The 22,200-nt window shown below is 45.1% G+C and overlaps 1 protein-coding gene and 2 non-coding genes across 5 annotated transcripts in view; 2 read left to right on the top strand and 1 right to left on the bottom strand.

The window, feature by feature from the left end:
* RHBDL2 (rhomboid like 2) overlaps nucleotides 1-9,144 on the bottom strand; it is a 61,428-nt gene extending 52,284 nt beyond the window's left edge. For 2 of the 3 annotated variants that reach the window (XM_018042057.1, XM_018042042.1), the window contains exons 1-2: nucleotides 8,923-9,144; nucleotides 3,935-4,003 (exon numbers count right to left, since the gene is read on the bottom strand). In XM_018042057.1, coding sequence (XP_017897546.1) covers nucleotides 3,935-3,959 — 25 coding nt within the window. In that variant the 5' untranslated portion in view covers nucleotides 3,960-4,003; nucleotides 8,923-9,144. The remainder of the gene's footprint in view (nucleotides 1-3,934; nucleotides 4,004-8,922) is intronic. The other variant, XM_005678671.3, reaches the window with a different exon arrangement.
* On the top strand, nucleotides 17,354-17,425 carry TRNAA-UGC. The gene has a single exon. It is a non-coding gene; the product is annotated as a tRNA-Ala (tRNA).
* On the top strand, nucleotides 20,339-20,410 carry TRNAA-UGC. The gene has a single exon. It is a non-coding gene; the product is annotated as a tRNA-Ala (tRNA).

Below are 22,200 nucleotides of genomic sequence, written 5' to 3' on the forward strand. Positions count from 1 at the left end.
TTGGTACCAGGCGGGCCCTTGCAGAGGCTGAGTCCGGCCTTGATGTGGCTGGGGTGTCCAGAAGGCTGGGCAACAGACTATGCTGGGTGTACCCAATTGCTGCCCAGCTGGGCCTGGTGGGGAGGCTTTGGGTGGTGTTGCTAGGCAACCTGGGTAATTGGAGAGGCCACGGATTGGGCTTCTGGGCCACAGAGACGAACAGCCTCCTTCATCACACTGCAGACCATCATTATGCCTCATTCCAGAGTCCTGCAGCAATCTCTCTGTGGTTATAGCCTGAAAGAGTGCTTTTTTAGCAACAGAAATTAAGAACCAGCCTTTCCAACTTATGGGTTTGTGGTTGTGGTTGTTTTCTTTTCGCTACATCTCCAAGAATACACTTGAAATAAATAGGCAAAAGATTTTAAAACAAAATAGAAAGTACCTTTACAAATCCCCTTTTCCAAAAGTGTTCCTTATTCCTGAAACAAACAAAGCACACTTGCCCTCAATTGTGAGGGCACCTAAGGTAGGGATGCTCTTCTTCCTGAGGTCTCTGCATGCCCATCATGTGTTAAAAGATTCTTCTTTGGAATCCCACAACTGTGGCTGTGGTTCAAGGTGAGGGGACCAAGACTCTGGTCATGTACAAGACCTCTCAGTGGAATAATTTCTTTGTGTCTCTCCCATTCAAAGACTATCATGACTGCCCCTTCCCAATCCACAGAACCACTTTCACTTGCGGGGTTTTTAGTTTGTTTTTTGTTTTTGTTTTTGTTTCATTCCGCCGTGCCTCAAGGTTTGCAGAATCTTAGTTGCCTAAACAGGGATCGAACTTAGGCCCACAGCAGTAAAAGTACTGAGTCCTAACCACCGGACCATCAGGGAATCCCCAGCACTTGTGGTATTTTGATGAATCCTCCTAGCTGCCCTGTGAAGAAGACACCATTTTTATTCCCATTTTACAGATGAACAACAAAGGCAAAAAGAGGTACCTGGGATTGCACATCAAAAGCAAAGCCAGAGCACTGTCCCATTCTTGAGGCTAGATCCTGAGCCACTCCACTATTAAGATACCCACTGCCTCCCCACAGAGCTATTTAAGCACTCTATTATAACATTTTTGTTTTCTGTTATAATAAATAATAGTAACAATAATATATACTGTAAAGACCAAAGCTTTATGTTGTATCTCATACTGTCCTCAACACATTTTCCTTGTTGATTGTGATCAGACTTTCAAAGCTGCCTCATGCACACTAAGAAATAGAATATGGAAGAAGTCCCAAAGACAGACACACTATTTAACTAATGACCTAGCCCGCCAGAGCACAGCGCTAAAGGAAAACTCCCAGATGGTGCCAGGGGTAAAGAACCCGCCTGCCAATGCAGGAGACATAAGAGACACAAGTTTGATCCCTGCGTTGGGAAGATCCCCTGGAAGAGGACACGACAACCCACTCCAGTACTCTTGCCTGGAGAATGCCATGGACAGAGAAGCCTGGCGGGCTACAGTTCATGGGGTCACACAGAGTCAGACACGACTGAAGTGACTTAGCATGCAACGCAATGACCTAGCCCACCAGAGCACAGGGCTGAAAGAAAACTCCCAACCTCCTTAATTCAAGGAGTTGGCTCTGTTTGATAACATGATGATACTATTTCAGTCCCTTCAGTAAGGAGGCAGAATCACTGCTCTCAGTAGGTATTTGTAGGTATTCTTCAAAAAGGCTTTCACTGCCTCATCTTCAGTGTTTCTTAAATAATGGTCCATTGATGATAACCAACTGTGCTGCTTTGCACGGGACGAGGGATATGTGATTCAGTGTGCTAAAATTAGGACAGTCCTGGGCACATCAAGGACAGCTGGCCACCCTGACGTAAACCAGCTACAGAATCATCTGGAAAAGTCAAGTGGAGATGGCTGGTTTTAATCCTAGGGCAGTGGTTCTTAACCCTGGCTACACATCAGAATTGTCTCAGGAGATTGTAAAGCAGTGTAAATGTCTGAGCTCACCCTTGATCAGCTGAACTAAGGCCTCTGTAGCTAGGGCCTGGGCATTGGGATTTTTTGATGTGCAGCTAAGATTGAAACCCCCTCCCCTAGAAATGTGGATTCTGGGCTGGGGTCTGGCCCAGGAACCTGCCTGTCTTTGTAACAGCTCCCCAGGGGATTCTCATGTACACTATGATTTGATAACCAATGAATTCTTACGTGATGTGTGAATTTATTGGACAACATACCCTGAATGCCTTGTATATGCTATACACTGGAAACACACAAAAAAGCAAAAACAAAACCACTTCCTATTCCCCAGGCCCTCTTTATTCCCCAGTGGAGAACAAAGACCTATAAATTGTTCCAACACAGTACACAGTAGTCTCCCCTTATCCACAGCAATACATTCCAAGTCCCCAGGGAATATCTAAACCTGTGGGTAGCACCAAATTTTATCTATACAATGGTTTTTCCTATACACACATACCTATGGTAAAGTTTAATTTAGAAATTAAACATTAACAACAATAACTAATAATAAAATAGAGTTAAAACAATATTCTGTAATAAAAGTTGTGTGAATGTTGTCATCATTCTCTCTCTCTCCAAATCTTATTGTACAAATTTAAAGCTGTTTCCATCTTAACTAAGCACTTATCATACATAGTGGCTGTAACTTTTGCAGTTTGAGGTGAGATAGCAAACCTAGCATGCATTTTTTTTTCCTTCTTCACAATTTCATAGATAGATGATTCATTCTTATCTTAGCAGCCTCAGAATGCAATTCTTTTTCTTACCATTTTTGTTGTTGTTGTTGTTGGTCACACCATGTGACTTGTGGAAGCTTAGTTCCCTGACCAGGACTCGAACTTGTGCCCCCTACAGTGGAAACAGAGTCCTCACCATTGAACCACCAGGGAAGTTCCCTTTTTTCTTTCCTTATTAAGTCAAGAAGTTTCACCTTTTAGCTTAAAGGAAGCACTTTACAGCTTATCTGCGGCATATCCAAATTGCCAGCATTATTACCCTTGTGTTTTGGGGCCCTTTGTAAGCAAAATAAGGGTGACTTTAGCATACCTCAACTGATAACCAACACTGCAGCTAGATGACTGGGCAGGATACACTAGACAAAGAAATGATTCATGTCCCGGGCCAGATGGAGCAGGACAGCTTGAGATTTCATCAAGCTACTCAGAAGAGTACACAATTCAAAATTTATGAATTGTTCATTTCTGGAATTTTCCACTTAATATTTTCAAACCAAGGTTGACTTCAGGTAACTGAAACCGGGGAAAGCAAAACCTCGGGTAAGAAGAGGGTGCTACTGAACTGTGGTTTAGATTTTAAAGTGGGCCAGTCTCATCAGGGCAGTTGTGGTTATTCAGTTTCCAGAAGCCCAGTGTGGTAGATTAAAGACGGAGCATATTACTTGCTGTCTCTCCACGAAAAGGTGGTTTTGTTTCCCCACCTTGAATCTGGGCCAGACTTGTGACTAGTTTTGACTGATACCATGAGGCAGAAGTAGTGCCGGATACCTCCAAGGCCAGGCCTGCAGAGATCTGCAGGCCTACTTCCGTTCCTCTTGGAATGTTCCCTCTTCGAGATCTGACATCATATAAGGAGAATGACCTCCACTGAGGCCACCATCCCATGAGGAAGTCCAAGCTACTCACAAGGAGAGAGAGACCATAGAGAAGAGCACCAAAGTGCCAGACCTATGAGTGAAGCCTTCTTGGAGCCCAGTTCATCCACCAGCTGAATAGCGCCGAGGGAATGATCTCAGCTGACACCACACGCAGCAGAACTGCTCACTTTAACCCAAATTCCGGACCCACAGACTCATGACAAAATCAAATGGCTGTTGTTGGAAGCTACTATGCTGTATAGTGATTTGTTGTATAGCAATAGTTACCAGCACCCCTCATCAGAACCAGAGGACGACATGACATTCCATACCATTCTGCCTTCCCTTGAACACCATTCATCTTCACAACCCCTCAGCAGAGTAGACAGCAGCTGTCTCACCTGAAAGAGCCTCTCAGTTAATCTCCATCTCTGTTTCCATTCCTGCCCCCCTTCCAAAACAAAACACAATCACTGTCTGCTTAAAAATCCTTCAGTGGGGGGGGGGGGGGTTTCCTGGTGGTCCAGTGGTTGGGAGTCCACTTTGCAATGCAGGGGACACTGTTCAATCCTTGGTCTGGGAGCATCTCACATGCCCTGGAGTAAGTGGGCCTGTGCGTCACAACTACTGAAGCCCACGCTCTAGAGTCCATGCTCTGCAACAAGAGAAGCCACCTCAATGAGAAGTCCTCACAAAGCAACTAGAGAGTAGCCCCTGCTCACTGCAACTAAAGAAAGCCCACGCACAGCAACAAAGACCCAGCACAGCCAATATACATGAATAAACAAAACCCTCCAGTGTTTCCCATTGTCTTCAAGGTAAATACAGGGTCCTTGGCATGGCTGGTAAATCCTGCACCACCTAGCTCCAGCCTTCTTTTAACCTTCTGCTACTCTCCCAGCATCTCTGTGCTGCAACCACAGGGGCTTCTTTCTGTCTCAAGCACACACCAAGCTCTCTCCTATCTCAGGGTCTTTGCACTTGCTGTTCCCTCTACCTAACCCTTTCTCCTCCCCACCCCCCACTCCCCAAACCCCAGCACATACACCCAAGGCTAGCTCTTTTTCTGGCCTCTCTGTAGTGGCAGCCCAACCTCTGCCCACCCCATATACTCTATCACATCCCCGTTCACTTTTAGCACTTAACTATCTAAAAATACCTGGTTTGGGGATTTCCCTGGTGGCCTAGTGGTTAATAATCTACCTGCCAATGTAGGGTACATGGGTTCAATCCCTGGTCAGGGAACTAAGATTCCACATTGGTTGGTTGGTTGGTTTAGTTGCTAAGTCGTGTCCGATTCTTGCAACCCTATGGACTGTAGCTCGCCAGCCTCCTCTGTCCATGGGATTTTCCAGGCAAGAATACTAGAGTGGATTTGCCATTTCCTTCTCCAGGGGATCTTCCTGACCCAGGAATGGAACCCGGGTCTACTGTTTTGCAGGCAGATTCTTTACTGACTGGGCTATGCGGGAAGATTCCACATGCCACGGGGCAACTAAGCCCGTATGCCACAACCACAGAGCCTACACACTGCAGCTACTGCGCCGGAGCTGTGGAGTCCATGTGCTGCAACAAATTGAAGCTCACATGCCATGATCAATATTGATCCCGCATGCCGCAAAGAAGATCTCCGGTGTGACAGCTAAGACTCAGTGTTGCCGCTGTTGTTGTTGTTTTCAATCGCTAAGTTGTGTCCGGCTCTTTGAAACCCCATGGACTGGAGCATGCAAGCCAGGCTTCCCTGCCCTTCACTATTTCCTGGCGTTTGCTCAAATTCATGTCCGTTGAGTTGGTTATGCTATCTAACCATCTCATCCTCTGCCACTGTCTTCTCCTTTCGCTGCCTAAGACTCAATGCAGTCAAATAAATATGTAAAAATAAAAATTTGGTTTGTTTATCTGTTGTCTGTCTCTTTCTACTAGAATATAAAGTAGGAAATTTTCTTTTTTATCCTATCTAATGGTGCTTACTGTTTGCTGAATAAACCACTGAGTAGAAGAAGGAAAAAGGAGGAAATTTGGAAAGAACACTGAATTACTACACTCAGAAAACCCTGGTTCTTGCTCCAATTCTGCCCCCTGCTTATCTCCAGACAAGCCTCATCGCCTCACCTGATCAGTCCCCACTGTGATGTCCCTGGACAATGATGTTGTGTGTGCCATACACCTGTAGTGTTCACATTTGTTGCTCATGAAGCCACATAAGAATTTTGGACAAGCTATGTTACTCTCATACATTTTTAAGTCAACAATAAATTATTTCTCACAAATTAAAATCAGTTGCAAGATAGAACTTTCTAGCATAGTCTTTATTAGAGACATGCTTTAGATATATCTTCCTCTAAACCTTGGAGCTACAGATTTAGCTTGCTCACTTTATGGAAAATGTCTGCCATATAATCCAATTGTCAAAACCAGTCCTCACTGTCAAATAGATCAGCCAAACCAGAATAATCTTCTGTCTGTAAGAGAATCCGCCTTCATTCTTTTCTTCCTTGTTACCTCTAATTAATTTTTTATTGAGGTATAGTTGCCTTGTGATACTATGTTAGTTTCAGGTGTGCAACATAGTAATTCAAAAATTTTATAGGTTGTACTCCATTTAAAGCTGTTATAAAATATCGGCTATATTCCTTGGGCTATATAATATATCCTTGTAGCTTACTCATTTTACACATAGTAGCCTGAACCTCTCAGTCTCCAACTCCTATCTCGCCCCATCCCTTTCTCTCTCCCCACTGGTAACCACTAGTTTTGGTCTTACTGAGCACCTAGCAATTCTAGCTCCCACCCTCCACTAGGCCTTTTCATGAGCGACTCTCTCTGTTAGAACATCTTCCCTCCCCAATTTGTTCTCTTGGCCAAGTCCTAACACCCCCTCCAAGACTCTGTCCTAACATTTCCTCTGCAAAGCCTTATTAAGCCTCTACTATGACTCTGATGCTGGGAGGGATTGGGGGCAGGAGGAGAAGGGGATGACAGAGGACGAGATGGCTGGATGGCATCACCAACTCGATAGACGTGAGTCTGAGTGAATTCCGGGAGTGGGTGATGGACAGGGAGGCCTGGCGTGCTGCAATTCATGGGATCGCAAAGAGTCGGACACGAATGAGCGACTAAACTGAACTGAATTGAACTGATGCACCTGTCATTGTGCTAAGCAAGGGATACAGTAAGGAATAAAGCAGACATGGAAGAAATAAATGCCCTTAGGGTACCACTGTCTTCTTTGTATTATCACTGTCTCCTCCACAAGGCTGTGAAAGCCCTGAAGATAGAACTTGTTTTATTCATCTTTTAAAGTTATTTATTTATCTAGGTTGGGCTGTGCTGGGCCTTCGTTGCTGCATGGGCTATTCTCTAATTGTGCTGTGCAGGCTTCTCATTGTGATGGCTTCTCTTGTTATAAAGCATGGGATTTAGGGCGAGTGGGCTTCAGTAGTTGCAGCTCCCGGGCTCTAGAGCATAGGCTCAGTAATTGTGGCGAATGGACCTAGTTGCTCCACAGCATGTGGGATCTTCCCAGATCAGGGAATCAAATCCGTGAATCCTGCATTGGCAGGCGTATTCTTTACCACTGAGTCGCCAGGGAAGACCTATTTTATTCATCTTTGAATCCCTATTATGGAACCCACAGAATGAATCAGATTATGTTTGTTGAATTAACAAAAGATTCCTCGAACATTTCTGTATCAGGGACATACAGGGTGCTCACTATAAGCTGTGAACATAACATAGGGCCAACAGAGCACATGACTGAATGAATGAAGTATGACTGAGTGACAATGAATGAATCAGGGGAGGACTGCGCTCTTTCCCACTTGGATGAAGCAGCCCAGAGCAGATGTCCTGATGTACGGCCAGTGAGAAGCCAGTGTCTAGGAAGCTGGGGGAAGGCTGATGGCCTTTTGTTCTTTCTGATACACAGAAATTTGAAGGACAATAAGGATTTGAACAAAGTGTGGAATCCAGAGTCTGACCTAGATATGAATTCTGGATCCATTACTTATTATTAGCCATGTGACCTTAGGCAAATCCCTTTGTATCTTCATGTTCTCAACTATAAAATGGGGCTGAGGATAATACAAACAGGGTTACGATTAAATGACATTACGCATTTAAAAGGCTGTAACCTGAGACCAGGCGGAGTTGGTGGTAGGAACTGACGGTTCCCACCACTGACAATGCAAATTCAGAAACACAGCGGAAGAGCCTTCCTTTCCTTGCAGCTTGAGGTCCCAGCCCTGATTGCTGTTCTAACCTCAAACGGCAGGAGGCGCTTTTCCTATTCAGCCCCTCCCTTCACCACCTGCCCCTTCACTCCCAACTCAGTGTTTGCAGGTCGGCCCAAGTGCCTTCAAGACCAAGGGCGTCTGCTACATCTTTACAAGATAGAGAGGGGAGGGTGGCAGTTAGGGCAGGGCATGGCAGGAAGCGGGCCAAAGAAGCGCAGGTGTTTCTGGAGCCGGCCTTGCTGTGTGCCCGGCACTGGGCTTGGTGTTTATTATGTATCCTCTCATGTCCATGGAGTCCCAACAACAAAACATCTCATGTCCTCTTCATAACAATACTATTTAGAGATAAGGAAACTGACCTTCAGGGAGAGGTGGGATATCAATCCAAATGCCTCTCTAAGACTCTAAAATGTTTCCGCTCTGCCACGCTGGCCACCGCTTACAGATGATCACCGTACATTTGTGAAATAAATGTCAGTTCTCTTACTCCCAGGAAGAGCGAAACTGTGTGCCCCACCCCTAACTTCACCCCTGCCCCACCCCATCCCCCCACCCCCCGCAGAGAATCATGAATAAAGAATAAAAAGTAACATATTAAGGAGTGAACAGAATCCTTCAGACACCCATACCAGGAAGGAGGAAACAACCTCGGAGACTTGCTGGGCAGGAAGCAGCCAGAGACTGTCCGGCCCTGGCTGTGGTCTCCCGGGGCAGAGGTCTAGAGAGGACTAGGATCTGGCTCAGTTGGAGGGAGGAGAGAACTGTGGGACTGGAGTTGGGGACAGGTTACTGAGGAGAACGGGATGCAGGGAGAGAAGATTGACCAGGGCTCAGAGGGGCAATGGCATTATCTGGTCCTCCCACCGTCGGGGAGAGGGGTGAGTCAGAGACAGCCCCTGACTCCTGGCCCAACCTGCTGCCAACTTTTAAAATGAAAGTAGCAGGGGCGGACACTCCTGAAGCTCCTGCGGAAGGCGGTTGCCAAGGGAGCACTCGTCGGTCGGCCCTGGGCCTCGGGCGCTCCCTGCCCGACAGAGGGACCCGGTCGACGGCTCCCCGCGCCCTCACCAGCGCCCGCAGCTTACCTGGGGGAGGCCAAGGTGCGTCCCAGGCAGGACAGGCCAAGGGGCTGCCTCAGGTATCCTGGAGTTCCCGCCCTGCCACACACTCCGAGGTCGCTCCTCGAATTAAAATCCTCCGCACAGGTTCCCGCTCGCCCAGCCCGGGGGGAGGGAGCCCGAGGAAATTCCCTCCCAGCCCTGAGAGGGCCTGGGCCGGGCCAGCCAGCTCGGCAACCTCAGCCCTGGGCTGGCCCTGGATGAATGAGCCCTTCCGCTCCGCCTGTCTGGGTTTGAGCCAGCCAGCCTGTGACCGCCCCTTTGCTCTTTCTCCTTGGCCCTGGCCCTGAACTCCGATCCTCTTCCTAGTCCTACCCTCCCAGGTCTCTTGCTCTGCGTTCTCAGCTCTCTGGAGAAAGACCTCAGCCAGAGGACTCCTTTCTCTTCCCACCGTCTTATTTCCTGATTCCTTGTCAAAAAGATGCCAGAGAGCAAGAGAGCTTATTGATGCATCCCAAAGTGGTCGGCGCCCCAAGACCCAGAGCAAGACAGAGCCAGATAGAGCATGGATGGAGGGGGGGAGGGGGTCTAAGGGAAAACCAGTCTTCCCTCCTGTGTTTCTTCCTTACTCACATAGGAGTACCATCCAGCACTTCTGACACCAGATGTGTGGGTCTAACCCACCCCAAACAATTCTGCAATAGCAGCTGGGTATCCTCCGTTTAACTCAGTTCTGACACAATCTACCTGAAGTGAATGTCAGATCCCCCAGGTGAAGGGCTCAGACTGCTGCCCGCTTCAGAAGCCAGTTGCAAGAAGTAGGTCCCCAGGCCCCCCACAACTTTCATCCAACTTAGCTACACATCAGAGGTTCCTGTGTCCCCTTCCTGAGATCTAGGGTGAGGTCTGGATGATTACCAAGCACAGGAGTGTCTGTCCTCGTGGAGTTGGGATGCAACACCCTACCCGTAGGTGGATGCGTTTACCAACCTGGAAACTCCCTGAACTCCTAATGCTGGGATTTTATGGAGACCTCCTCACATAGGCATGATTAATTATTAATTCCATGTCTAGCCCCTCTATCCTATCAGAGTATAGAAAATTTCATTCCTCTAATACTGCCTGGCTTGGTCTTTCTAGTAACCAACTCCCATTCAGGAGCTCACCCAGAGTGGCCTTGTTAAAACAAAAGATGTTCATTGTGCTCTTATCTGGACTGAGAAGTTTTACAAGTGTTTTAAGAGCCTTGTGTCAGGGACAGAGTCAAAAACCAAATAATAGAACAAAAAGATGCTGGCAATGCTCTTATCACTTGGGAAACTACAAGACTTTTAGGCGCTCTCTCTAAACCAGGAACCTGGGACAGAGACCAATATATATACATTTTTGTATTATCTCACACAAGGGAACAAAACAGCTGGAAAAAAGATATTTAGAAGTGGTCCAGAAATAGCAACTGAAGCCCTGGGAATGGGTGAGGTCACTCAGGGAGAGGAACCAGAGAAAGGAGAAAAGGGAATCTAGGACAGGACCCTGGTAAATACCAAGGGACATGCAGAGGATGGGGCAGGAGAAAGAAAGAGGAAAGGGGGCTTGCTTGGTGGTCCAGTGGCTGACTCCACACTCCCAATGCAGGGAGCCCAGGTTTGATCCCTGGTCAGGGAACTAGATCCCACATACCACAACTAAGAGTTTCAATGCTGTGACTAAGACCTGGCACAAACAAATAAATGGATAAATAGGAAATAAAGAAAGAAAAAAGGGCCAGAAGTGAGAGCCAAGCGTTTGAGTCAGTTTGGGCTCCTACAACAACATATTATAGGGACCTGGCAGTGCAATGGTAAAGACTTCACCTTCCAATGAGTTGGCTACTTGGTTGGGGAACTGAGGTCCCAAAAGCCGCAGGGTGCAGTCAAAAGTTACAAACAAACTACAGACTGGATGGCTTAAACAATGCTCGTTTTTCAGTTCTGGATGGCAGGAAGTCCAAGATCAAGTTGCTGGCAGATCAGTGTCTAGAGAGGGCCTTCCTGGTTTGCAGACAGTCACCTTCTCTCCAGGTCTTCACCTGGTGGAAAGCAGAGAGAAGCAAGCTCTCTGGCATCTCTTTACAGAAGAGCTCTCATGTCATCATGAGGGCTCCACCCTCCTGACCTAATTACCCCCCAGAAGCTCCATGTCCAAGACCATCATATGGGGGCTTGAGGCTTCAACACATGAACTGGCTGGAGAGGGAACACAACCCCACTATTGAGCAGAAAGGCCAGAAAAACAGATGCAAATTGGAGCGGACAGAGCAAGTAGGCTGAAGTGGGAAGGGGTGGCCCTGGGAGATGCCCCAAAGCACTAAAGATGGATAGCTGAGCCTTTCCTCAGGAGCTTAAGGGAGTAGCACCCCACCCCTACTTCCTAACTAAAGTAGGGGCCACGGTCACCTGTTAGGAGTTAGAGGAATAAAGGTTGGATGGAAGATTGCAAGGAATTGTCAAATCTTTGAAAAAAACTGTTGAGATGAGAGAAACTTGACCCAAGTAATGTAGAGGCTCACAGAGGAGTATGGAGAGTCCAATCAGAACCACACACATACGTGGAGACTTCCCTGTGGTCCACTGGTTAAGAATCCTTCCAATGCAGGGGACGTGCGTTTGATCCAGGGTCGGAAACAAAGATCCCAAGCCTGGGTGCTGTAAATACTAAGCATGTGCACTCTGGAGCCTGCGCCTTTAAAGAAAAAGAACAACACAGATTAACAAGGAGGCAAGGTTGAGGGGCCCTCAGGGCAGCTCCTGTCCTAAGTGACATGATGGTAAGATCAAATGGGAAATGGATGAGACTCATGGGGAATGCTACCAACACCGTTCAGCTCCCAGATCTAGGGGGAGATTTTCCATAAGATCGGAACTGTCTACAGAGAAAAGGTCCTGCTTTAAGGGACTGTGGGCAGCCATGAAAGTGCAAAGAGCACCCGAGGCCAGCAGTGGCAGTGCTGGGCTGCAAAACTGCACAGGAACAGTGGCTGTGCCAACTCAACTCCAGGATCCAGTTCTCCCCACCAAGTAAAGCAGGGCCCAGGCTGCCAGAGACACCACTGAGCAGTCCAGCCTTCAACCACCCTCCCTTGTTCTTGTCTCACCCTCAACAAGCTGCTTCCTGACTGTGAGTTGGTTTCTCAAGCTATGTGATTTCAGAGAAGGAAGGTGTCTGCCCACAGCCAACACACACAAAAGTTAGGGAGCTCTCAGAGATCAAAGCCTGTATCTAATTTATCTCTATGTCCCCAGCACTCAGCACTGGGTTCAGCATTCAGTTGGGGTTCAAAACGGTATTTGAAAAACAGACCTGGGGAAGATATGCCTTTAAATACACTTTGTAAATTAATAAATTCTCATTTAGGATTTGTGTATTGGTTGTTGTTGAAACCCCATTCATATGGATCAGTGCCTACAAATCATGTCAGTTCTGAAACATTGACAAGCTCATGTTTCTAAATCTGCAAAAATCAGAGCCTGTCCCTGCATTGTGGTGAATTCACCAAAATCATACTCATTTCCTTTTTAAAAATTTATTTAATTGAAGTATTGTTAATTTACAATTTGTGTTAATTTCTGCTGTACATCAAAGTGATTATATATATATATATACTTATATATATACACACATACATTCTTTTTCATATTCTTTTCCATTATGGTTTATCAGAAGATACTGAATATCCCTGTGTTATACAGTAGGGCCTTCTTATCCATCCTATATATAATAATTTGCATCTGCTAATCCCAAACTCTCAATCCATCCTCCCCTATTCCCTCCCCCTTGGCAACCACAAGTCTGCTGTCTGTGTCTGTAAGTCTGTTTCTGTTTCGCAAAGAAGTACATTTGTGTCATACTTTATATAAGTATATAAGTATCATATATAAGTGATATCATATGGTATTTGTCTTTCTATTTCTGACTTACTTCAATTTTAGTATGTTAATCTCTAGCTCCATCCATGCTGCTACAAACAACATTATTTCATTCTTTTTTATGGCTGAGTAGTGTTCCATTGTATATAAAGATCATGGCCCTTCGAGGTCCGTGAACCAGGCTTCTTCTTTGTAAAGTAACATACCCAGCACCATCCCTCCTCATCCAACCAACATCATGAGAGCTAGATCTTTTGCCTGGGAATTCCCCGGGCAGCCCAGTGTTTAGGACTGGGTTTTGCTGCCCTGGGAAAGAACATAGTAGGATGGTAGGACTGATTTGGGTTTGGGCACTATAGGAATGCAAGGACCACGCGTCTTTCCAGCTCACCACACCCAGCTCCTCCTCATTCATCCCTCCAAACTTTGGCTGTCGGATATGTAATCTGTGCCCAGAATTTGTTTCATTGGTTTTTCAATGTCCTCAGAAAGAGGACATTTGACTCAGGCTGGGCCAATTTGTTTCCTTTTCCTAAAAATGGCCAAAGGGGAAGGGAGACTGTACTTTGTCTCTGCTTATAGCTGTAACTAAAAGAGGTAAGCCTGGGAGCTACAGAGAGTTCCTTACGAAGAGACGCAGAGTTAACGAATCTTTGCCATGGCCCTCTGAACTTGCCACACAACTTCTGACACTGCTGGTCACCACATGTGTGACCACTAAGCAATTCTCTGTAACCCCAGCTGGGCGTCCTGCAGTTAACTCTGTTCTGACACGATTGCCCTGAAGAGAGCATCACATCACACAGATGAAAGGCTCAGACTCATGAGACTGTCCCCGCTTCAGATGCCAGTCCCAAACAGCAAGTTACCCAGGACTTCCAAACAACTTGGTTACAAACTGGAAGTTCCCACATTCCTGTACTCAAATTTGAATAACTTGCTACAGTGGATCACAGAACTCAGAAACACATTTACCAGTCTGTTAAAAAATTATATGATAATGGATACAGATGAAGAGGCAGGTGAAGACATATAGGATGAGGTCTGGGAGGGTCCCAAGAGCAGGAGCTTCTGTTTCTATGGAGTTAGGGTGCATACCTTCCCAGCATATGGCTGTACTCACCAACATGAGAGCTCTCAGAAGCCCATGCTATTGACATTTTACAGATGCTTACTTGGATAGGCGTGATCAATTATTATCTCCCATTTCCAACCCTTCTACCCTCACTAAAGAAGTGAGGGTGGAGGCAGGGCTGAAAATTCCAAGCTTCTAATCATGGCTGGTCTTTTTGGTGACCAGCCCCGAACCAGAAGCCCACTCAAAGTTGCCCCATTAAAAAGAAAGATGCTCTTAACTATTAAGAAACTACAAGAGTTTCAGCAGCTGAGCCAGGAACTGGCTGCAGAGACCCATGCATATGCTCTATTTTCTCACACACACCATAACACCTACCACAATGTAGTTAAAATACCCGAATATGTGTCTTTCTCTTTCACTGCTAAAGAGATTATGAGCTCTTCAAGAACAGTAACCTTCACTGTTTCATCTTTGTATCCATGCAATTTAGCCCCAAATCTGACACAATGAATGTTGAGCTTTCAAAATGGGCAACAAAAATGAGGTTCCCACCTTTCCGAGGTGAAGACTCCCTCAGCCACCAGCAGGTGTCAGGACATGTCTCTGTGGCTTCTGACTACCAAGCTCCTTGTCCGATCCATAGCGATTGGTAAAAGTACAGGTGAATCACTGAAGGTATGAAGAGTGACCACCTGAACAACTCTAAGGCCAGGGTGTCAGGCTCTAACAAGAAGTGGTATAACCGAGGCTGCAACAAACTACTCATTGTATTCCTCCAGATTCCCGATAGCATGTTTCCTGAATGCTGAGCTCTTGCCTAAACAGGTTGTGTGTGTGTGTGTGTGTGTGTGTGTGTGTGTGTGTGTTAGTCGCTCAGTCGTGTCCGACTCTTTGGGACCCCATGGACTGAAGCCTGCCAGGTTCCTCTGTCCAAGGGATTCTCCAGGCAAGAATACTGGAGTGGGTTGCCATTTCTTCCTCCACCTAAACAGGTTAGATGAACTGCAAAGAGAAGTCTCCCAATAAGTGATCTTTCCTTATGGGTTTTAGCATTCTGTGTCTAAAGGAAAAATAAATTGTTAAAAAGATACTCATCTATGAAAAAGTACAGAAAATCTGATACAGAGGAGCTGGTAAATAATCTGCCTGCAATGTGGGATACCTGGGTTCGATCCCTGGGTTGGGAAAATCCCCTGGAGAAGGGAACAGCTACCCACTCCAGTATTCTGGCCTGGAGAATTCCATGGACTGTATAGTCCATGGGGTCGCAAAGAGTCGGATATAACTGAGGGCTTTCACTTCACTTTGTCAGGCGAGTGTATTACCCTTGGTTCTGTCTCATCACAACAAAGATTTGGAGTGACGGACATTAAAGCCCTCAGCATGTCACAGCCCTTGGGTCTTGAACAGACCGTGTTATAGCTCTTAGACAAATCAGTGTTACAGCTCTGTGTTACAGCTCTATTTTATTTAGATAATAACAGGAAAATCCACCCTCAAGGCGTGAGGGCATGTCGACCCAAAGACACGGGGAGAGGAGAAGAGAGCCCCCGGCGCACCGAAGGAGCGGGGAGAGAGAGAGAGAACCCCAGCCCTTTCACTCCTCTTTTTATATGCTCCCCCCGCCAAGCCGCCCCTGGGGCCTGCCCTGTGTAAATTGGGTTAGCCAGGAGTGTTGTTTGTTTTACCTGAGGTCCTCACTCCAGTCCTCCAACCTTCCTTTGTTCTATTTTCACGGGCTTTTCTCTTCCTTATCTTTTAGCCACTGCCATTCTGGACTCCTTTTCCCTATTCTACCTACCTAACAACTTCAAAAAAAAAAAGCAAAAACAAAGCAAACAAAAGAAACTAGATGAAATGAAAAGAAAATCTTTTAAATGCATGGCTGACCTTGACCGGAATGTGAGGAGTCTCTAGGAGAAAACAGGAGTAGGCACGTGTGAGAGTCATATTTGTGCCAGAGTCATATGCAGATTCCTAGTGACCCAGCATCTGTGTTTTCATGGACCATGGAGGTAAGGAAAAGTAAAAGTTACTCAGTCATGTCTGACTCTTTGCAACCCCATGGACTATGATGAATTCTCCAAACCAGAATACTGGAGTAGGTCTGCCATGCCCTCCTCCATGGGATCTTTGCAACCCAGGGATCAAACCCAGGTCTCCCACATTACAAGTGGATTCTTTACCATCTGAGCCACCAGGGAAACCCAAGAAAACTGGAGTGGGTAGCCTATCCCTTCTCTAGGGGATTCTTCCCTACCGAGGAATCAAACCAGGGTCTCCTGCATTGCAGGTAGATTCTTTACCAGCTGAGTTACAGGGAAACACACCCTTGGCCTAAAGAGAGCAGAAAATAAAGTCAGAGGGCAAGGCTGAGCCTCTCCAGTACCCAAGCCACTAATAGCCTCAGTGGACAGCGAGCAAACCGAAAACAAAAACTGGGAGAGTGGGAGTGAGGATGCAGGCCTGTCTTCACTTGGATCAGAGAAGAGGGAAAAATAAACATAAAACCATTTCTCCTGAGAATTCTCTATCCCACGCCTCCACTTATACGTGTTTACCTTGGGGCATACTCTCCTTATCTGTATGAATCAAACACTCCAAGATGAAAATTTAGAGTGTTTCTGGATTGGCAGGACAGAGAGACAGTTGGGAGAAGCAAACCCAAACTTCCTCTTGAAGAATGAGTAAACTCGGGCCTCAAATATTTCCCACAAAGTTTCAACATGACTCATAATTTTTTTTAAAGGCCTCTGATTACTCGAAGAAACAAATCCCTATAAGCAGAAAAAACCAGCTAGAGGATCATACCCGTAAAGATCAGAAATATGTTTTTTTTTTAATTTTAAAAAATTTTTTTGGCTGCATTCAGTCTCCATTGCTGCACATGGGCTTTCTCTAGTTGCAGTGAATGGGGTCTACTCTCTGTTGTGGTGCCTGAGCCTCTCATTGCAGTGGTTTCTCTTGTTGCAGAACATGGACTCTAGACACTGGGGCTTCAGTAGTTGCAGCCCCCCAGGCTCTGGGGCTTAGGCTCAGTAGCCGGGATACACAGGGTTTAGTGGGATGTGGGTGGGGTCCTGCGCCATGTGGGATCTTTCCAGACCAGGGATTGAACCTGTGTCCCCAGCATTGCAAGTTGGATTCTTAACCACTGGACCACCAGGAAAGTCCCAAGATACTGCTAGTTTGAACTATAAACTATAGTTTAATTATCTTTAATATGCTGAAATAAATTAGAAGGAATTAAAAGTATAACCAAGAAAAAGCAAATAGCAATGACTGGAAGTCTAGGCAAGTAACAATAGAGTCTAAAAATCCTGGATATTTTCCTTTGTTTAATTTCACTAGAGAAATTTAGGAACCCTTGACTGCCAGAAAAACCAACAGTAGGGTAACTGGAAGGACTGGTATATGCAGCAAGATTCCTGGCTGTATTCACCATATTGTAATTCACCGTGCTAAAAGTTGCTCAGGGGATGTAGCTCAGTGGTAGAGCGCATGCTTTGCATGTATGAGGCCCCGGGTTCAATCCCCGGCATCTCCATATTTTGGGCTTCCCACTGGCTCAGTGGTAAAGAATCTGCCTGCTAGTGCAGAAGATGCCCAAGAGGCAGGTTTGATCTCTTGGCTCAGGAAGATCCTCTGGAGTAGGAAATAGCAACCCATTCCAGTATTCTTGTCTGGAAAATTCCATCGGCAGAGGAGCCTGGCAGGCTACCGTCCATGGGGTCACAAGGAGCTGGACATGACTGAGTATGCGCGTGCACACACACATACACACACATGCCTGCAAGTTACAGAGATTGGTGAAGGTTTTAATTTAGAACTGCTGACCTTAGTTAAGCTTCTCAGAACTTTCTTTGATAAAATATATGTAATATAGTATTTACCATTTTACCCATCTTTAAGTGTACAACTCAGTGGATTCTCATTGCTTTTTAAGTCTTCTCTTTGTTCTTGATGTTTCATTGTTCAGTCACTAAGTCATTGCCTTCTCCTTATAGGATAAAGCAATGGCAACCCACTCCAGTATTCTTGCCTGGAAAATCCCATGGACAGAGGAGCTTGGTAGGCTGTAGTCCATGGGGTTGCACAGAGTCAGACATGACTAAAGCGACTTAGCAGTAGCAGTAGCACTAAGTCATGTTCAAATCTGCGACCCGATGGACTGCAGCACATGAGGCTTCCTTGTCCTCCACTATCTCCTGGAGTTTGCTCAAACTCATGTCCATTGAGTCAGTGAGGCTATCTAACCATCTCATCCTTTGCCTCCACCTTCTCCTGTTGCCTTCAGTCTTTCCCAGCATCAGGGTCTTTTCTAATGAGTCAGCTCTGTGCAACAGGTGGCCAAAGTATTGGAGCTTTACCTTCAGCAACAGCCCTTCTAATGAATATTCAGGATTGATTTATCTAGGATTGACTGATTTGATCTCCTTGCAGTCCAAGAGACTCTCAAGACTCTTCTCCAGCACCACAATTCAAAAGCATCAATTCTTCTGTGCTTAGCCTTCTTTATGGTCCAACTCTCACATCTGTACATGACTACTGGAAAAACCGTAGCCTTAACTAGACAGACCTTTGTTGGAAAAGTCATGTCTGCTTTCTAATAGTCTGTTTAGGTTTGTCGTAGGTTTCCTTCCAAGGAGCAAGCATCTTTTAATTTCATGGCTGTAATCATCATCCGCAGTGATTTCGGAGCCTACAAAGAGAAAATCTGTCACTACTTCCACTTTTTCCCCTTCTATTTGCCATGAAGTGATGGGACCAGATGCCATGATCTTAGTTGTTTTTTTCTTAATCAGTTCAGTTCAGTTCAGTCAGTTCAGTCGCTCAGTCATGTCCGACTCTTTGCGATCCCATGAATCGCAGCACGCCAGGCCTCCCTGTCCATCACCAACTTCCGGAGTTCACTCAGATTCATGTCCATCGAGTCAGTGATGCCATCCAGCCGTCTCATCCTCTGTCGTCCCCTTCTCCTCCTGCCCCCAATCCCTCCCAGCATCAGAGTCTTTTCCAATGAGTCAACTCTTTGCATGAGGTGGCCAAAGTACTGGAGTTTCAGCTTTAGCATCGTTCCTTCCAAAGAAATCCCAGGGCTGATCTCCTTCAGAATGGACTGGTTGGATCTCCTTGCAGTCCAAGGGACTCTCAAGAGTCTTCTCCAACACCACAATTCAAAAGCATCCATTCTTCGGCACGCAGCCTTCTTCACAGTCCAACTCTCACATCCATACGTGACCACTGGAAAAACCACAGCCTTGACTAGAAGGACCTTAATCGGCAAAGTAATGTCTCTGCTTTTGAATATGCTATCTAGGTTGGTCATAACTTTTCTTCCAAGGAGTAAGCGTCTTTTAATTTCATGGCTGCAGTCACCATCTGCAGTGATTTTGGAGCCCAAAAAAATAAAGTCTGACACTGTTTCCCCATCTATTTCCCATGAAGTGATGGGACCGGATGCCATGATATTCGTTTTCTGAATGTTGAGCTTTAAGCCAACTTTTTCACTCTCCTCTTTCACTTTCATCAAGAGGCTTTTTAGCTCCTCTTCACTTTCTGCCATAAGGGTGCTGTCATCTACCTATCTGAGGGTATTGATATTTCTCCCGGCAGTCTTGATTCCAGCTTGTGTTTCTTCCAATCCAGCGTTTCTCATGATGTACTCTGCATAGAAGTTAAATAGGCAGGGTGACAATATACAGCCTTGACACACTCCTTTTCCTATTTGGAACCAGTCTGTTGTTCCATGTCCAGTTCTAACTGTTGCTTCCTGACCTGCATACAGATTTCTCAAGAGGCAGGTCAGGTGGTCTGATAGTCCCATCTCTTTCAGAATTTTCCGCAGTTTATTGTGATCCACACAGTCAAAGGCTTTGGCATAGTCAATAAAGCAGAAATAGATGTTTTTCTGGAATTCTCTTGCTTTTTCGATGATCCAGCAGATGTTGGCAATTTGATCTCTGGTTCCTCTACCTTTTGTAAAACCAGCTTGAACATCAGGGAGTTCACGGTTCACGTATTGCTGAAGCCTGGCTTGGAGAATTTTGAGCATTACTTTACTAGCATGTGAGATGAGTGCAATTGTGGGGTAGTTTGAGCATTCTTTGGCATTGCCTTTCTTTGGGATTGCAATGAAAACTGACCTTTTCCAGTCCTATGGCCACTGCTGAGTTTTCCAAATTTGCTGGCATGTTGAGTGCAGCACTTTCACAGCATCATCTTTGGGAATTAAAAGTACAACCAGGAAAAAGCAAATAGCAATGACTGGAAGTCTAGGCAAGTAACAATAGAGTCTAAAAATCCTGGATATTTTCCTTTGTTTAATTTCACTAGAGAAATTTAGGAACCCTTGACTGCCAGAAAAACCAACAGTAGGGTAACTGGAAGGACTGGTATATGCAGCAAGATTCCTGGCTGTATTCACCATATTGTAATTCACCGTGCTAAAAGTTGCTCAGGGGATGTAGCTCAGTGGTAGAGCGCATGCTTTGCATGTATGAGGCCCCGGGTTCAATCCCCGGCATCTCCATATTTTGGGCTTCCCACTGGCTCAGTGGTAAAGAATCTGCCTGCTAGTGCAGAAGATGCCCAAGAGGCAGGTTTGATCTCTTGGCTCAGGAAGATCCTCTGGAGTAGGAAATAGCAACCCATTCCAGTATTCTTGTCTGGAAAATTCCATCGGCAGAGGAGCCTGGCAGGCTACCGTCCATGGGGTCACAAGGAGCTGGACATGACTGAGTATGCGCGTGCACACACACATACACACACATGCCTGCAAGTTACAGAGATTGGTGAAGGTTTTAATTTAGAACTGCTGACCTTAGTTAAGCTTCTCAGAACTTTCTTTGATAAAATATATGTAATATAGTATTTACCATTTTACCCATCTTTAAGTGTACAACTCAGTGGATCGCATTGCTTTTTAATCTTTTCCTTGCTCTTGATGTTTTATTGTTCAGTCTAAGTCATGTCCGACTCTGCGACCCCATGGACTGAAGCACACCAGGCTTCCCTGTCCTTCACTATCTCCTGGAGTTTGCTCAGACTCATGTCCATTGAGTCAGTGAGGCTATCTAACCATCTCATCCTTTGCCTCCACCTTCTCCTGTTACCTTCAGTCTTTCCCAGCATCAGGGTCTTTTCTAATGAGTCAGCTCTGTGCAACAGGTGGCCAAAGTATTGGAGATTTACCTTCAGCATCAGCCCTTCTAATGTATATTCAGGGTTGATTTATCTAGGATTGACTGATTTGATCTCCTTGCAATCTAAGAGACTCTCAGGACTCTTCTCCAGGACCACAATTCAAAAGCATCAATTCTTCTGTGCTTAGCCTTCTTTATGGTCCAACTCTCACATCTGTACATGACTACTGGTAAAACCATAGATTTGACTAGACAGACCTTTGTTGGAAAAGTCATGTCTGCTTTTTAATAGTCTGTTTAGGTTTGTCATAGGTTTCCTTCCAAGGAGCAAGCATCTTTTAATTTCATGGCTGCAATCACCATCCGCAGTGATTTCGGAGCCTACAAAGAGAAAATCTGTCACTACTTCCACTTTTTCCCCTTCTATTTTCCATGGAGTAATGGGACCAGATGCCATGATCTTAGTTTTTGTTTTTGTTTTTGTTTTTTTAATAAAATCTCTTTATTTAAAAAAATAAAATTTGATTAACTTATCATCTTAAAAAAATCTTTGCACATTCCATTCACATTGGGCCAATATTAGTGTCTTTTTAAAATTATTTAATTGGCATTTTATGAAATACAGAACCATGTGGAATATTTTTGCAAATTTATGAAGATATTAGAAAGACCAACTATATAAAAAGCTATGTTTTAAACAAATGAAACCATACAGAAATATCTTTCATAACACAAAATGGAAGATAATATAAACAATGATGTATCTGTAAACCATTCATTTAGAAATGTCTAATCATCTTAAGATCTTAGTGTTTTGGTGATGGTTTTATTGCATGGTGAATATAACCAATAACACTGAATCGTATATTTAAAACTGCTTCATATGGCAAATTTCACATTATGTGTATTTTACCAGAATGATAAAATATGTAAGAAAAATACCAAACAGATCAATTTAAAAATCTGGAAATTTAAAAAACGTAGTTTCAAATGATTGATGGTCAAGGAAGAAATCATCATGGAAACTAGAAAATAGATCATACCACTGTAAATCATCTACACTTCAATTTAAAAAGTAAATTAAAGAAAATGGTTGAAACTAAAATATTACAGGTCAAATTTTTTTGACATGCAGCAAAAGTAGTACTTATAGAGAAATAATATATTTAAATAGTGT

Source organism: Capra hircus, chromosome 3 (genome assembly GCF_001704415.2).
Source record: "Capra hircus breed San Clemente chromosome 3, ASM170441v1, whole genome shotgun sequence".
NCBI classification, from domain to species: Eukaryota; Metazoa; Chordata; class Mammalia; order Artiodactyla; family Bovidae; genus Capra; species Capra hircus.